Source organism: Nesoenas mayeri (genome assembly GCF_963082525.1).
Source record: "Nesoenas mayeri genome assembly, chromosome: 6".
NCBI classification, from domain to species: domain Eukaryota; kingdom Metazoa; phylum Chordata; class Aves; order Columbiformes; family Columbidae; genus Nesoenas; species Nesoenas mayeri.
Window position 1 is genome coordinate 24,863,252 of NC_137545.1, and position 18,243 is coordinate 24,881,494.

Below are 18,243 nucleotides of genomic sequence, written 5' to 3' on the forward strand. Positions count from 1 at the left end.
GCATACTGAGGCACACAAAGGGGCAGAAAAAGGATAGAATGGATACGGGATCTAGACTTGAAGTGCTAATGGGAGAATTAGAGATGGCCAAATGAAGAGGAGCACTGAAAACTGTAGAAGGGGTGACATAACAAAATTATCAAATAAAATAAATATCTAGATGGGAGATGCAGATGGCAGTCTGAGTCACTGGTGTTTCAATGTAAGAGAACACATGCAAGGACAAATTGCCACAGATAATTCCACCTTCTTTAAGATAACACAATTAATGGTCTCATATCAATTAATTTGTCAAATGCCATATGAACATTTATGCAATTTCTACTGGGTGTTTTGCATTCCAAATTTAGTACTTTTCTCTTTTAAAATAGAAAATTCCTTTGTCTGTGTGCACCAAATTTTGAAGCCATTTATCTATGATCATGCGGAACACATCCATCTTGATGGGGAGACAGGTCCATTTTCATTAAGAAACTTGAAATACAACTCATTTTAATTAATACACATTATTTTGATTTTTTACACATAAATTCAGAATAAAAACAAAATCCCTCAAATTCTTACAGTTTCATCTTTGACTGCAAGTATTAACATGGTCACACTTTTATTAAGATATGCAAGAATCTATGGTATCTTTCGCAAGAATCGACCAAGCTACTTTACAGGGTTTTGTTTATATGATGAGTAGACAGCAAAGGTGTTTAAGAGGTAACAATACTATGGTACCTGGTGTGGCGAAGAGAATCTCTTTTCATATGTCAGTCTATTTCCCTCAATGGAAAATCGGAAACCTTTTCTTTTGATGCTGTCCTCTGATTCAGATTTGTGAAATTCTTCCCCATCCTTCTCGTCACCTTCAGATTGTTCTTTTTGCTTTTTTTTCTTTCTTCTATTCCTCCTCTCTTTAGCACTCTTTGAGCTCAGTTTTGATGCCTCAGAAGAACTTTCGGAGAATCCACCTATTCCACCTACTCCACTATAATCTCTTGAGTCAGCTGCTGCAGCTGCTGCTGCTGCCTATATGTACAAGCACATATGCAATTTATGACATTTATACAAACATACACCACTCACTATTTTAAATTTATTGTCATTCCTAAAAAATAATGATTTTGATATAAAAGCAACGATCCCAATTTACTGAACCCAGCATTTCATAAGTATAATTTGTGAAATAGCACAGGAACCATAATTTGCCACTGCTCCATAAACCAGGGGTGAGAGCAGCCCAAGTCACCAGTCACCTGTTTTAAACTGAAGCAATATGTTGCAATAAATTTTTCGCCTATGTAAAAGTAAGGAATCAAATCTCAAACAACAGGAAAAAACCCTGTTAACAGGAAGCAAGACTTTCTTACACCATTTTGGTGGATTTTGAACACTCTGTAGTCTATTAAGGATCTGGTGTAAAATTGTTTATCCCTGTTTTGCAAATCATAACCATAGATTTGAACTGAACTGCAGGCTATTAGAGGCCTGTTGCTGTTTGAAGTGTCAAACATTTGTGGAGCATTTGATTAACATTTAGTTACAAATTGTCGTAAAAAAAACCCTACAAACCAACTAACCAACCAAACAAAAGAATCCCTGTTGCTGACTTCATTCATGTGCTTACGTGGAAGACATGGTTCAACTTCTGCTCTATGTGGCCACATGCCAAGCAGACATTACCAATGATTCTATTAAAGATTTCAGAGTCTCCAAAAACTGAAAAGGAATTTCAAAGCAGTATGTAATCATGATGTCTGTACCACAGAAGTGTTTTCTCCAGTTTCTCCACTTTTTCCCATTTTCTTTAAAACTAGAACACTATGGCTTTCTGCTGTGAGAGCTGGGGAAGGAATAGAAAAAGCCAAATGTTGCTGAAGCAAAAGATTTCTCCCACAGCACCTATAGAATTTTTGCTTCTGTTAATTAAATAAGCAGAATTCCTGGGCTTTTCCCCCACACATTTCCATTTTACAGAATCACAGAATAGCTGAGGTTGGGAAGGAACTTCTGGAGGTCATTGTCTCCAACTCCCCAGCACAGACAGGGTCACCTGTTAGTCAGGACCATTTCCAGGTGGCTTTTGACTATCTCCAAGGATGGTGATTCCATAAGCACTATGGGCAACTTGTTCAATTTCTCAGTAAAAAAGTTAATATCCATTTTAGCTTCTTGGCTATCATTTTGGTCATAAATTGACAGGTTATCTCAAGCCAGCAGAAACAGTGCAATGGAAAACATTCAAATTGTTTGCAGAACGAAGGAATTTGTAAGATTGGAAGTAATATTTTATTAGGAGTAAGGCAGCAAAACTATCTTCATATGTGGACATAAAGCATCCAATCATAATCATGAATGGAAGAAGGAATTTTACTTTGCAGGGATACCTGAGCTTCTTCCTGTTGCTTTTTCAGCTGTTCCAGCATTTGCTGAAATTCTGCTTCTTTCTGTTCTGCTTCTTCCATAGTTGCTTGATTCTGTTCTTCATAGGCCATGGCAACCACAGCCAGAATCAAGTTAATCAGGTAGAAAGAACCCAGAAAAATCACCAAAACAAAAAATATCATGTATGTTTTCCCAGCAGCACGGAGTGTCTGGGGAAAAAGAGATAATACACATTTTTAGTAGACTTTTAAATACTGTTGCATAATATGGTAGCATCTGTGTTATAATCTAAAAATACATTATGAAATTGCTTTGTGTTAGCACAAGATTATTTAGTTACTTTTTCCACATACAAATAGTATTACATACTGGATACATGTGCAAAAATCCAAGTTTTATGTCTACTATGGTCAAGGTAAATAAGATTCTGTAGCTTGAATACTTCAGAACTTCTACCAATGAGAATCTGTAGTAGCAGTTGATGCTCCCACTATATGTCTAGATAGAAGCCTTTACATCTAAGAGCAGTGGGGCCAATAACCAGCATCTTACCTTCTTGTCTCATCAGTCCCAAACTACAATGCCACAGACAGTGCAGTATACAAAATGTTATTCTGGACAACTTCACTGTCCTGTTCAGGTTAATGATATGTGTAGTTCAGGGACGAGATATAACCTTTCAAAGACAGCAAATTTGTACAAGACTGCAAAAAAATTTAACTAGCATCTATTTACTGCCTGTTTGGGCAAGTAACTTTAACAACTTAAGTTCATTTACTCATTTGTGAAAAGAAACAATAACGCTTAACCCCCTTCATAAAATAGCAGCTATTTCTTATAATGTATTTGAGTAGCACATGGGAACCTAAATCATGAACAAGGCCCCTACTGTTTTACACAGCTTAGATTTATGAAATAAAAGATGATTTCTGTTCCAAAGGCCTTGGGGACACGTGAATGAAAATAACTATGCAACTACTATGTAATAATGGTATTGGTGATGGTGCTGTTATTTTAATAAGTCCTCACCAGCTGGTAAAGATTCTCCCAAAAGTCCTGAGTCATCAATCGAAACAGTGACAAGAATGCCCAACTGAATGTATCAAAACTTGTGTAGCCATAGTTGGGGTTTCTACCAGCTTTCACACATATATATCCTTCTGGACATTGACTACAAAAGAAGAGGAAATGCTATTTTTAACAACTACTCTAAATTACGATATGCTATAGTAAATCACAAAATTGTTCAGGAGTACCAGTTACTAATGAAATTATGAACAAGTAAAATGTTATTCTACACACCTAAAATAAAAGTATATTTACTATTGGTTTTCAGTTTTTAATTCCATTTCCTAATGATATTTCAATGCTTTAATAATATAACTAATAATAATCTACCCTTCCACACAATTTGTCATATCAACACATCTCCTCCAATACAAGAGAAGAATGTCAACTGGTATGGTTGATGATAAACATTTGTCAGCAAGCTGGCAGTAACATTTGTGCACATCGCATTCATGTGGTTACCTTTACAAAATTAGCCTAAGATGCTGAAGATAGTGCCTGTGTAAACTCAAATCACATAGATGGTTATATTTAGGTATAGCTTCAATTGCAAAACATCAGTAATTGAAAATCTACAGTACAGTTGAAACTGAAGTTGACCACCTGACCTTCTCACAGTAGCTAATTATTTTTTATTGATGCATAATGAAAAATGATGACCATTTTCTTACCCTGCATCTGAGCTATTGCCACACAGCAGAGCATCATTTTGTCCTTCCAAGAAGTAGAAATGACCTGTTTTTTAAAAGAAATGAAAAAAAAGGTGATGAGAAAGACTTCATTTATACCTAATGGAAACTGAGCAATGATACAGGCTTTTACACTTTAAATAAAATAAGCAGAGCCACAAACAGTTTAACTGCAATACATAATGATTAGGAATGAAAAAAAAAAAAGGCATGGAAAATACTGATTTGCCAGAAAAATGACTTTCCATAGAGTCTTGAAGTTGGCCTTTCTTTAGAAAATACAATAGAAGTTGTACAGCTAATCCTCAGTAACCTTCCCAAATAAGTAAGATGCAATAGGTGGATTACCAAATTATGGATTAATCTATCAGCAAATGAGTGAGCAAATACCATAAAAACAAGACAAAGGATGAGGGCAATTCTGTGCCTTTGTTCATGCATTCTTGTATATGCCGTTTAGTGTCATTAATTTATAACTATTTATTACATACCATTTTATTCAAATATTACTTGGAAAAGTACTGAAATCTTTGCAGCATGAAACTGGATCTTAACTTGAGCAGCTGAAGGAAAAACCAAGCTTCTATTGTACATCACAGAAAATTACTACACAAAATTTTATAGCAGAGGAACGTACTTAAGTATCTGTAAGAATTTGTTGAATAGGCTAACTATCAAAATGAAGTAAAATATAATTTAAAGAGACAGAAGTCTTAGAAGCTCCTGGCACATTCTTTCCTTTGTTCTGCTTTGAGGCAGAAAGGGAGAGCCAATTTGCCATCAATTCCTAGTTTGGGATTCTTATGGTAAAATGGGAATCTCTAGTGGAGATTTTTGGGTCAGGTGGCATATTAAGCTAAAGTTGCCAAAATTAGGTATGTTCTGGCTGTTCCCAGGAAGCAGATGGTTCCATGAGATTCACTGCCAGCTGGCATGGACTAGTTTAGCTGGCCTGAACTATTATAACTGAGGGTTAATGCTAAAGAGACAAGCAGAGAACTGCAACCAGTTCCTCTTGACTGCTTCTGTTCTGTCACCACCAGTATATGATAGACACACCATAAAATCTATTTATCTTAAAGAGAGATTATGTGCCTAACCTATGCATCTGCAAACTATTACCAAATGTAAGAAAACAGTGGATTTTCAGACATTCCAGTGCTCACATAGTCATGCACTGTGGGAGATCTAACCTCTACTTAAAAAGTTTAAAGATGCAGATAGGCACCAAGCTGGATTTTTGAAATTGGGCCTAATACACATTCTGATGTGGCATAGCTCCTCCTCTGGAAAGCAAAGGATCCAGTTAAACTATCCAGTCAGCTCAACTGTCAGCCTACTATTTTGGAAAACATTGAAATAATATTTTTTTCAACACAAAGATGACAATGATAAAGTAATAAAAATAGTCAACATGAGTTCATAAAAAAATGCCACATGTAAAATTATTCCTGTCTCCTGCCAACTTAAATAACAGGACAACAGTCATGAGTACAAGTCCTACATGACACTGTCATAAACAAATAAAGGAGATATGTTCTGGCTGGAATCATCACAAAATACTTGAAAATCACGATTCTCAGAGAGCAGTTGCCAGTGGCCCAATGTCATAGGGGCATCCTGAAGATCTTCCAGGGATCCATGCTATACATAGTTTTCATAACAAGTTTCATTACCAACTCAAGACATGAAATAATAGAAAAAAAAATGCATCAAGTATTCTGAAGACATTAAGCTAGGAGGGAAGATGACTGAAATTTAGAATGACCTTTGCAAACTGACAAGCTGGTCCAAAAGCAATTGGATTTGTTTCAACAAAGACAAGTGGAAAATGCTACAGTTGACAAGGCAAAATCAAATACGTAAATGCAAAGCAGAGAGGATCTGGCCACAGCCACTGCTGTGCAAAAAGATGCAGCGACTGTCATGAACTGCAAGTTAACCGTGAATCAACAATACAATGCTGATATAAAAATTATGTAATTTTGAGATGTGTTATAGGAATATTCCAGATGAGGCAATTACTTCTAATTTGTACATTTACTAGAGAAGGAACTACCAGATTTGAGCATCTCATTAAAAAAAAAAATCCAAACAAAAAAGAAAAACCAAAATCCCAGACTAATTGAATAGTCCAAAAAAAGAAGAAAAAAAGGTGAAAATAGGTATAGAAAATGCAAATAAGTTTGCTTGGTTTAGAAAAGACCAGAACTAAAGAATATAAGAGTTTTAAAAATATCCTGAAGACTAATACAAATGCATCTATGATTATCTTATTTCTAACTCCACAGGAGAAGTAGTATTATAGTCAATCTTAAATTAGGAAAATTTAGATCAGATATTTAGGAAGATGTTCCTATTTGTGTGATGTAGTACCAGAAGCAGCTAAAGGGGAATGGAATGGAATCTGCTTTTCAGATGTTTAAGAATAGGTTATCATCCCAAACCTTCTCCAAGACAACAACTATGATACTATAATACAAGTATGCTGAGACAACAAGTATATGAGATTATAAGGCAATGAGACTTGGATCCAAAAGCATTCAGCTTTTGTTAAATTGAGGTTTCCCGGCTTTCAGGGATACCATCGTCACTTACAGCCTTTATATAGAGTTTATAAAAAGACTGAGATTATGCCTAATTATAAAATTAAACCCCTAAATACATGAAAATAAGTAGGAGAGACTGAAGCTATTTACCATTGTGAAAGACAGAAAAGAAATATGCTATAGATATGTTGAGAGTAGCTCCATCTGAATTTTAAAACATTTTTTGTTAACACAGTAGTGACATTATTAAATAAAATGGTGAAAATACCGTATTATGAGGTACAAAGGTGACCAAAATGCTCATTTCTTGATTTTCCACTATAAGCAACAAAGTAAAAGATAAATAACATGGAATCTGGTTCTTATTTTACTAGAATAAGAAGCATGGTAGAAATTACCAGTACTCTTCTAAAGACATGTCTGTGCTGTGCACAGAAGTGTGGTGCAGAGACACTCAACAAGTTCCAGAAGAAACAATGCAGCTGCATTTACATGCCATGTTCAAATGTGGATTTATGATATTGGCATTACCTTGCACTAATATAGTTATACAATTTCAGATCCCATATTGGGACTGTCACACTATTTCAGGAGGCTTGAAGAATTGCTTTGTGCTGCAATGCAGATTTACTCTAAAAGTCATATTCAGGAAAAGGTAAAAAGATATTTTGGTACAAAGTACAATAATATATTAAACTACATTATGACCGTTCTTTTATTTACTTCACAAAATGGATGCTTTTATTTCTCTTGGCCAGATTACACCATTTTAATTGCAATGGAAAGATACTGATGCTTTTGTATCTGTTTTAAAAAATTCCAGAAAATCAATGCAGTAGATGATATGATTAACTCTTACTTCTGTCTTCGATGTACTCATCCCAGTTAAATGTTGTCATTGTTGTATTAATAAATGTACCATTTTCACCTATAGAGCTATTAAAGTAGGAAATAACAGTTGTTTCAAAAGTAGAATTGTCTGGAGGCCACTGCAGGCATTTATTCCTCAAGTTGCCCATGAAGAGCTGCAGCCCTATTAGTGCAAATACACTCAGGCAAAACACGGTCAGGATCATAACATCCGAGAGCTTCTTCACAGACTGAATTAGGGCTCCCACAATAGTCTTTAGGCCTGCAAAGAGAAGAGATTTTTATTATGATGCTAAACAGACACTAAACACACACACACAAATCATGTGATTTTTCCTGACAAGATAAAGATTTCATGCAAAATGACAACTAAATGAGTCTAATATTGGTGATATAATAATTTTAATGAAAAGCCTTATTACTTGTGAAGGCGAATGAAAAGATGTAAGTTTATGCTTATTCTGTGATGTACAAAACCAAAAAGTAGATAATACCAAACACATTGTTTATGCCCAAACAAGTGATTTTATTATTCATGCTAGATCTCAACCCTACATAGAAAAGCATCATTTGCTTTTGCTGATGCTTCTTGCCCAAACCTTTCTTATATGAATGTTTTAAAAAGTATTCTGCATTAGTAAACCCATCGTAAAGACACTATAAGTGCATATTTGAATGATATCCTCATAATAGTCTTCTTACAATATAAGAGGGGTGATGGTTTGGAGAAGAAAGACATCTTTAAAACAATACCCCATGCATGGCCCATGCTATCTTTTAGAGCTCAATCCTTTTATACATGACTTAAAATTGAATTAAGTTGCTATATTAAGTGCCTGCAATAAATGGTAAAATTTGCATCAGTATGAAAGCTTAAAATTAACTTATATTTAAAACATGTAAAGGAAAGCTTGATGTCATAAGATGCAAATCACATAGGCTGTTTTCTGCAAATATCTCATGCAAGAATTTGTTAAACTCAAAGGCTGATTTTTTTAAAAAAAGAAAATACAACTAATAGAAGAAAAGCAAGAATCAATTTAAATAAAATTACATTTATTGATTCCTGCTTTTATATTTTGTTAACCGTGTGTAGCAAACAAGGCGTATGCTTTAAAAACGTGAGTACAGCCTTTGTGGAACAAAAGTCAGCCTCAGTGTTTAACCTAGCTCTCACCTGGAATGACTGATATTGTTTTCAAAGCTCGGAGAACTCTGAATGTTCTCAACGCTGAGACATTGCCCAGGTCCACAAACTCTGTCACATATCTGTAATAGGGGAGTTCACACACAAACACAATGACAGCACACAAATAACAGTTGGAGATACGAGGGGCCTAACACCTTACACCAACTCCTTCTTACCTGGAATTACAGAAATAGTTTTCAAAGCTCTCAATACTCTGAAAGTTCGAAGAGCTGAAACATTGCCTAGGTTTACAAATTCTGTTACATACCTGTAGGATTAAATCACAGTTACTCAGAATTGAGGCAGATTTTATCCTATTTGTTTGGGTCTTTGATCAAGACCTCTTCACCATTCACTGTATTTGGCCTGTTTTATAAATACTCTTCTGGCCATAGAATAAAATTAAGTTTTATCAAAATAAAACACACTGGCTTGATGTTTGAAACCTAATTTGGTCAGCTTATAGCTGGAAGTCAAAAGAATTCCTTTAATTCTGGTATGCAGAGAAAAGACAGGATATGAACAGCTCAGGCTGATGGCATTCACAGTCTTAACGGGCTGGCACACCATGCTGGCCTCTGCAGCACATGCTTAGTTAGAAATACTAAAATGTGTAAAAGAGGTAGAAGAAACATATTGAAACCGCAGGAAGTCCAGGCTCCAAATGTTCTGGCTGATAAAATATGAGGCAATTTTTAGTCACTAATTTCACGCTATCAGAAAGATTAAAAAAAAAGAAAAGTAGAAGACTTACGCAAATGTAATGACAGTGAAATCGAGCCAGTTCCATGGGTCTCGCAGAAATGTAAAATCTTCTAAACAGAAGCCCCTTGCAAGAATTTTAATAAGTGATTCAAAGGTATAAATTCCGGTGAATGTGTATCTGAGGAAAATGTGCAAGACAGAGTTTATAGAAACACATACATGTTATCCTTACATATTATGCTCTGTAGTTGCTTTATTCTCATTTTCTCTTCTCTAAGTGGCATAAGAATGGAATGCAAGTTACAACAAACTCTAAACATCTGTAGAATTTATACCATAAGGAAGCAGGAATCAAATTTGGATTATGATGATACTAAATGACAACTCACAGCTTAAATTCAAATTCTATACTCTATAACAATGAGACAGTTGCAAAATCCCCGGTTACTTCATTAGTGCATGTGTATGTCCAATCTGAATTCATGTTATAACAAAACACACAGACTAGGGCAGGATTTCAGAAATGACTTCCAGACTAAAAATTTCTTTCTTCAATGTTATTTTTATGCTGAAACATTGTTTAGTGTCATGAGCTGGCAATGCACCAATCCTCATCAGCCCTCATTGATTTTGTTACAGAGTAGGTGTATTCACTAGTTCACCTTGAACAAGACACACATAGTACTAGAGTGAAATGGGTGTTTTCTTGTGCAAAATCCCGTGCAAGAACAACCAAAAATATCTACAAATGCCAATAAATGTCAGCTACTCATTTTGACTAAAAAATGTGGTTGAAATGTAAAATGTAAAAATATTTAATTCTGGCATTCTGGGTCATTTCAATTTTCTATCTCCAACTGATATTGTCTTGAAAATTAGTTTTATTTATATCTTTAATGGAAAAGAATCCAAATCAAACTGCTTAAAAGGCTTGAACTGGTTTTCAGTCTTGAGCCAATCTGAAACCAGTTTTCCAATGTGAATTTTTTCAGTTCAATTACTAAACCAAAAATTTATTTCCTGCACAACTTTACTCAACAGATGAGAAGGACTTCTATTGTACACCTAAATGGCACAATATAATGATATGAAGAAATGTTCAAGCTAGCTATCTTCATTAATAAATATTTACTATATCTTAGACATCCAGAATACATATATATTCATATTGAACTAAAAATGAGAATTCCTCCACTGACTTAGCCCTATGATTTCACTTGTTATTACTGAAGATTAAATAGTACATATCATCCAAAGCAGTTAAGAATGAAGAAGAAGCAGAAGCATAAAATGCTAATGCAAAAATGAAGCATCACGAAGAGCAGTGTTTCACACTGTGGTCTACAGCCTTGGAGCTCTCACAACATATGCACAAACTGTATATCAGCACCAAGTATTGGGCATCATATTGGACCTTTTCCCTTCCTACAGGAAGAATAACCAACCACTTAAACACTTTTTTTTAATAGCTAATTTTTCATACAAGCTTTCCATTGTTAGATTGTCTCTGGTAAAGGCAAGCTGCGCTATGGCGATCATAGCCACCCATCAGATGATCCTTTTAGATGTAATGGTTACTGCAATAGAGATGGAAGTGTGTACTTCCCTGCCCCCTTGCACAGACATAACGTAGAATGAAGTGGAAAGTATCTATAATCCACTTTTTTTGCACATTCAGAAGACTAGCTTCTCTTCTCACATTCCCCATCTAGTATTGCAAACAGTGGATGGGCATTGCACAACTTATAATGAAGAAAGTTTTGTAAAATATATGTATTTTATACTACATAGAAGAAACTAGCATCAAAATAACTGTTGAAAGGATATGCCAACAAGGTATCTGCTGCTAGTGGATGCCATCCTAAAATAAAATAGTTTACAGCAGTTTATTTTAGATTACTGAATATTATTCAAAGAAAATCCATTTAACTTACTCTACATTCTTTGTCCAGTCTGGAGGGTTACTCATGGTCATAAATACACAGTTGGTCAAAATAGTGCACATGATAAGCATGCTGAATAATGTAGGTCAAGAGTTAAGGAATGTAAGCCAGAAAATCTCATAAAAAGAATATCAAATAACACCCTGCTTTGGCAGATTTCCACCATCAGGAGCTATTTATCCCTCCACTGCTCTGTTAGCATTCAGGGAAAAGCCCTGAATAAGTTAAAGCTTTCATAGTCTCTGCTTTAGAGCTAAAAGAGAACAACCACATACTAAAATTAGAAAATCTGAGAGATATTTAAAACAAAAACAACACTTAATTTTAAGAAGACCTTAGAAGATTTTTTTTATTTTGAATAAAAATGTGGTAGTTTGAAGTAGTAGATTCTAATTTAGTGTAATATCACAAAAAACATTTTTTTGGATGACCTAGACAAATCTGATCTACTTCATGCATGCAAAACAGAGGAAAATACATTTTCTTCACTTCTTTTACATTTCACCATAAAATTTGTCATGTTTCAGCATCTTTGCTTATCATTATTAAACATATATTGAAAACTAGTTATCGCACGTTAGGAGAGAGCATAAGAATATTTTAGGGAGGTAATTATTTTATTACTATTTTCTTTATATTATATAAGGCTTTTGCAAAATAAATGTTGGAGGGGCAGGAACACACATCATATTCACAAAAAGAAATCTAAAAGGAATTCCAGAATAGGTCCAAGCCTTAAATAACTTCATTGATTTTTAATAGAACTGCTCTGGACCTACAACCTTTCACTCTCGTGACTGATGACATTCTTACAGATGAAAATCCAACCACCAAAATGAAAACCAAGCGCATGATGCACAAAGTGTCCACATGATGGCATCATCAGCTAAAACTAGAAAGAGGACAAAGCCTGATTTTGAGGAGAGCTTTATTTAGGTTCTGTACCTAAAATGCATGTTCACTCCGTCCACCTTAATAGAAGTCCTAGTATAGCTGGGTGGAAAATACTGTGAGGTTCCCCTCACCAAGTTTTCTTTGCAATTCTACATTAATGAAAAAAAAACTTCAAGCAACAGTAGATACCTCTGCCTTATGAACTGTCAAACAACTGTGGCATTACACTCAACAATTCTTTGGGTTTTCTCCACAGTAAATATATTTCAAATCTTTTATTCAGAATCAAGCTTCTCACTATATAATTCAGATATGAACAGGTAGAAGATAAAGAAATGTATTTTAAATACCATAATGTGTTATAAGAGTGTTTCACAAGCCTATACTTTTTGCAGGCTTTCAAAATCCTTTTTGATGAAATGTCCTCTCAGAGTTGCAAATCCTCACTATGCTTTCATCAGTGGAGAAATAACTAGAACACAACTTCCCACAATTCTCAAGAATCTTTTTAACATTCTGACTTTGGTATCTAGCTCTTCATCACCACCTCAGTCCCATGATCTTCCATTATTCCATACAATTGAATAATGCTCTATAACATGCTACAGAGTGTCAGATAACTGACAAATAGTTATTTGTATTGACACCTGTAGCAAGCAAATTTAAAACAGGCTATGATTGATTCTGAAGTCATTTGTAGGCTACTCATTGACAACACCCAACACATAACAACCATTGCAATTATCAGACTTTCTTTACAGCATGACTGAAAAAATCCTTTCAATACTTATTCTACATGATCTTCGGATCCCTACATGTAGTATTACACAAAACTGCTTTCAGTGTGCTTATGTTAGACTCTTGTAAAATGTAAGCATGCAAACATTCGCATTTGTTCCTTCAGTAAGCAGACTTGCTGAAATCAATGCACTCATTGCTCATATCAGCATTTGGGATCAGACCAGTGGGATGCCTACTATAGTCAGCTATCAAAACACTGAAAAAGACAAAATAATAGATAAGTCATTATGATCATTTAACTTTGTAGTTCTCTATCTGCAAGGTGGAAATCTCACAACCAACTTGATTACTGACATGAAAACATCTACAGGATTACTAGTGCATAATGCAATAACAATCGAGAAATAAAATGGACAGGTGAGATACATATAGGACTGAGAATGTATAATAAAACAAGAAACCTAACCTGTTTTATCAACCTATCCTTCTGGAATCACGATCTGAATCATAAAAGTAATAATGAAACCGTATTTTCACTAAATGTTCACACAAGCACAAACTTGGGATCAAAGATTTGATTTTTAACACAAAGTATCAGTGAAGAACTGAAAGTATTTTCAGCAATATATCTGCAGTTTATGAAACATGTGGAGGAGGGGAAAAGATGAAAAAACCACGATGATTATAGGGAAAGTAAGAGGGAAAGGAAAAATAGGTGGGGGAAGAATGAAGACACAGGAATAAATTGTAAAGGACAACAACTGGTTGTCTGGCTTCTGACAGTGCTATATTAAGACCCAGTAATGATCACAAATGTAAAAAGGGAATAAGAAAAAGAAGAGAAGACAGAAACAGTAGAGAAAAGATGAACAAAGCACTACAGATCATATTGAGCCTGGGACATGTGCCAGAGAATGGTTTAAATACCAAGTACCATCTCATTCGCTGCAGTTTCAGACTAATCACTTTAAAAGGATATGAATGTACCAAAATCTTAATAGCTATTTTTCTAAGAGGATTGAAAGGAGTTAACATGTACAGGGCAGAGGTGGCACTGAATCGGAATATTGCCTTCCCTTTATTCAATACTATAAAGGTCTGAAAAAAAGAAACACAGAATGAAAAATAGCATTTAAAGATACCAAGTTTCAAACAAATTACAAGTTCAAACCCAGAATCATTTTCATTTTGTCATTAATCATATTGGGTCAAACTGTTCTTCCATTTCCACATCCCCTAGAATCACAATCCCCTTGTCCAGTTCACACATACTAGAATCCAGCCAAATTACTATAAATATAATTGCATGAAAACCTTTGAATAAGTTTTTTTAGAAATCATAAGTAATCCTCATATTGCCAGCTAGCAAACAAAGAAAGGTATACAAGGTACAAACATGCTTAATATTTGAAGAATGAGCATACTTTTTGTACCTTATAATATATACACTGAAGTATGTACCTTTGGGAAAAAAAAAAAATGAGAGCCATTAAAACTTCAACATTTCCTGAATCAAGCAACCAGCATTAATTACCACATCAAAGTACTAAGACAGTAGTACTACAAAGTGATCTAAATTTCAAGAGTGATCTTCATGAAAATAAGGAAATTGAGTGTGTTCAATAACCAGTTTTTCAACATAACGCTCATGTACTGGATAGTTTTTGCTGTACTCTGAGAAAAGAATAACATATTGCTTCCCTTATCAGTTATTTCTTGTGAGAGTTTCACACCTGCAATTCTATTTTCTTATGTCAAGCTTTACTTTTACTTAATACAGAATTCTATGATCCATGTATTTTCACTGTCTCTCCACAGTTTCAGCGATAACTCAAGCATACTGCCAACATTTTTAAAAGCATAGTTTGCTTAAAACCTGGGAAATAAAGAATAAAGCCTTTATTTAACATGCACTAAGTTTTTTATTTGGTTAGATTTCCATGCACTTGGGGAAATTCCTCTCAATTTCTATCATCTCTTCTTTGTACACATGGGTGAAAGTTCATGCTCACTGAAGGTAAGTGGATCCAGCCAGCATTGTGGCAGCCCTAAAAAGCCCAAAGGGGACAGGAGCTGTGCAAAGCTGGAGTGCTGCCAGCAGCCATGACCTGCCTCAGCTGGAATCAGAGGGCGGCATTCATAAAGATTACGCTCCGCTTTCAGGGCAGGTGTGCCAAATGCAGCAGCTGAAATCCTGAAAACACAATACCTCCCCCTGCCCGAATTCATAAATTTTATCTCTTCCAAACTGAACATATTCGCATTCCCGGATACACATTAATTCTCAATACATACTTTGGTAATTTATTGTAAAGGATTGGTCTGTAATTTACTAACTTTGGTACCATTGCTTTTCAACTCTATTACTATCCTTTCTGGAGTTCAAGAAAATATGCACTCAAATCAGAGTCTTTCATGTTTTCTGTTCCCTTTACTCTGACAAAATCTCTGATGAAGCATCATTTGTGTGATGCTGAGTCATCAAGACATATTTAAAAATTAAAATAAAGCCTGACCTAAACAAGGATGTTCAAAGGTATGCAAAGAATACCAAGAAGAATAAGAAGAGAAATTATTGCGACACATGTATAATTTGGAGTCTTACATCTCCTAGTAGAAACTATTCTGCTCTTCGAAAAGATTGACGCAACTGCCATGCTTTCTTAACAAAGAACAAGCAATTTGGCAGGATTTTACTTCATGTCCACACTTAATTGCAGAATTACTATTCTAGTTTCCAAACCATGATAACATACGTGCTAACTTTAGGATTTCCAGCACCAAATTTAGATTTTTACTACTGCAGAACTGCGAAAGTAGGAAGGAAAGAGATCAGCACTGTAACCCAAATTCCATTTGCCTTTCTTCCAGACTTCAACAGAGTAAATCACTTGAGTAATGGGAGCAGAACACAGTATTTAATTGAAAATATTTTTTTTCAAATTTAACTCATGATTCTCCATAGCATTAATTAAGTTTTAGAAATTCTGCAAAGAACACCTAACTTACAACTAGATTTTTAAAAGCTGTTCAGTTTATCACATTAGTTTATCACAGCATGCCTGTACTGTTATTTGTTATTTTTCCAAGGTATTAGTGATGATGCATGCCCCTCATTTCTGAAGGAATTATCTTCATTTGTATTTTTGTACTTAGTTGGACTCCTAACAATTCTTGAGGGTTTCCTTCTGTTTTGTTTGAAGTAACATGGGTTTTGCTTGTTTGTTTAAATTCCCACATTTTTATTCACTCGCTAATTTCCACAGGAAAGAAAAGAAAGCAGAAGAAAAAAAATATGAAGACAGAAAAAGAAATACTGGTAATTTCTTCTTTGCTGGTAGAATAATGATGGTGCAACACATATGATGCCAAAATCTGAGGGACAGGAATTCTGGAGGAAACCCAAGGCCATCTGGTCAAAAGTCTGAAGTTCAGCACTTTTGTGCTTGGCCACAACAGTTGCTGTTACTTTAAACAAAAAGAAAATATGTGGGTTTATATATTTTTTATGAACATCTCTATTTTTTTTTTTTTTTTAAATTATGTAACATTCTGTCAACACTTCAAGAGGAATTCCTACCTTGTCTTTATTTATGTCCATATTTTAAGCCCCTCCTCTTTGGTAACAATTATGGAACAATATAAATCTGAATATGAAAAATCTGTCACCCAAACTATCTAAGTCAGATATACGATGCCTCTGTGGAGTGCAAAATGGAAGAGGACGATCTTCAGCATATCCTGAGAAATTACCTTTACGTACCTCCCTATACTTCCCAGCAACAACAGAATGCAACCTAGGCCTTCCACATGACAGTGCAAGAAGCTACTGAGGTGACTAGCTACCTGAGAGGTGGGTTTCACAGTGCAGATCTGCTCCTTTCACATCTATGACACAGCAATTAATAGAATAATAATTCTAAGGTAACACCTGTGCTACTGCTTCAATTGTCTTGTGTGTAAAATGCTGCAAGTTACAAATGTTAGTAATATGCCAGGTATATTAACATAAACCTTAATCTATCTTTACCAACAGACCAGCTTGACAAACTTCTGTTCTTACAAGTGAGATTTTTGCCAATGAAATCAGCTGCTGAGGGAATGTATTAGGTATAAAGACTGTGTCCAAAATACTGGAAATACTGTCTGTGAGAGGGTTTCCTGAATGTTAATCTTCTTAAAGTTTGATAGAAATATACAACGCACTCACTTTTTTATTGATATAATATGGGTCCAGGTCTTCCAAGGGCTCGGACACCATTCCTGGAGGTATGTCGCCGTAAATAAATGGTAGTGTCTTTCCTGCCTCCAAGTCACTATTTGGCTTTGGGCCATCTTCATCATCATCATCTTTGCGTTCTTGTTTGGATTTTTTAGCTTTTTCTTCATTGATACGCTGCTCAATAGCTGCAAGTGATTCTCTTGTGAAATAGCGGAAGCTCTCAGGTCCTGGTGGTACCAGCACTGATTGTGCCATCTTTTCATCCTGCACCTCTTAATTACTGTTTAGCCTCTCTCATAAAAAAGTGCTAAAAATATAAAAAACACAGAAAAAATTTAGAGCAAGACAAATAGCTACAAGCAATGGAGACGGTATAATAAGCAAAGTCACATACAATACAATAACATCTTCTTGCCTTTATCAAGTGTAATGCTATCCGTTCCAGTGAATAAAGTAATAGGCATTTTCCACCACATTCAGTGTAAGGAATCAACAGTGTTGAAATGTTTCTGGTTTGGTCTTGAGAAGTGAGACTCCAGACAATTCACCTGCTAATTACCCTGAAAGCTACGCTTTGGACCCACCCTCCCTGTAGCCATAAGGACCAGAAATGACTCCTAGAATCCACTACTGCCATGTAAGGTCAGTGGGACCAGCCAGAGCAATGTGAGATGCTCCTTCTCTTTGGGTACAAATACGCCACTTTTGCAGAGCTGCCAGCTCAGGAAACAAGATTCACACACAAGCACCTGTATTCAGATCCCCTGCCAGGCAACACACTGTGCACTGGGGGAACTGCTGAATTAAACAAAAATTATCTTTAATCATTACATACTGCACTTAGATCTTTCACATCTGATACCATGTCAATTGTATATACTTCTCTCAGTTTTCACCACCAAGTGCAGAACCATCCCTTCTTAATGTCTCCATACAGCTCTTTTAAAAATAACAAGTGGAAAATATTCCCAATGCATATACTTCGATCTGAAATAATAAA

At 35.2% G+C, this 18,243-nt stretch overlaps 1 protein-coding gene across 9 annotated transcripts in view; it reads right to left on the reverse strand.

Moving 5' to 3' along the window:
• SCN2A (sodium voltage-gated channel alpha subunit 2) overlaps positions 1 to 17,506 on the reverse strand; it is a gene marked incomplete at both ends in the record, with an annotated part of 54,370 nt that extends 36,864 nt beyond the window's left edge. For 4 of the 9 annotated variants that reach the window (XM_080346538.1, XM_080346536.1, XM_080346534.1 and 1 more), the window contains 8 exons: positions 727 to 1,017; positions 2,376 to 2,582; positions 3,403 to 3,544; positions 4,113 to 4,176; positions 7,539 to 7,811; positions 8,915 to 9,006; positions 9,493 to 9,621; positions 11,378 to 11,457. In XM_080346538.1, the coding sequence (XP_080202664.1) occupies positions 727 to 1,017; positions 2,376 to 2,582; positions 3,403 to 3,544; positions 4,113 to 4,176; positions 7,539 to 7,811; positions 8,915 to 9,006; positions 9,493 to 9,621; positions 11,378 to 11,457 (1,278 nt within the window). Of the gene's footprint in view, positions 1 to 726; positions 1,018 to 2,362; positions 2,583 to 3,402; positions 3,545 to 4,112; positions 4,177 to 7,538; positions 7,812 to 8,914; positions 9,007 to 9,492; positions 9,622 to 11,377; positions 11,458 to 17,231 lie in introns of those variants that run through there. The other 5 variants (XM_080346537.1, XM_080346535.1, XM_080346533.1 and 2 more) reach the window with 4 other exon arrangements.
• Between the last annotated feature and the right edge of the window lie 737 nt (positions 17,507 to 18,243).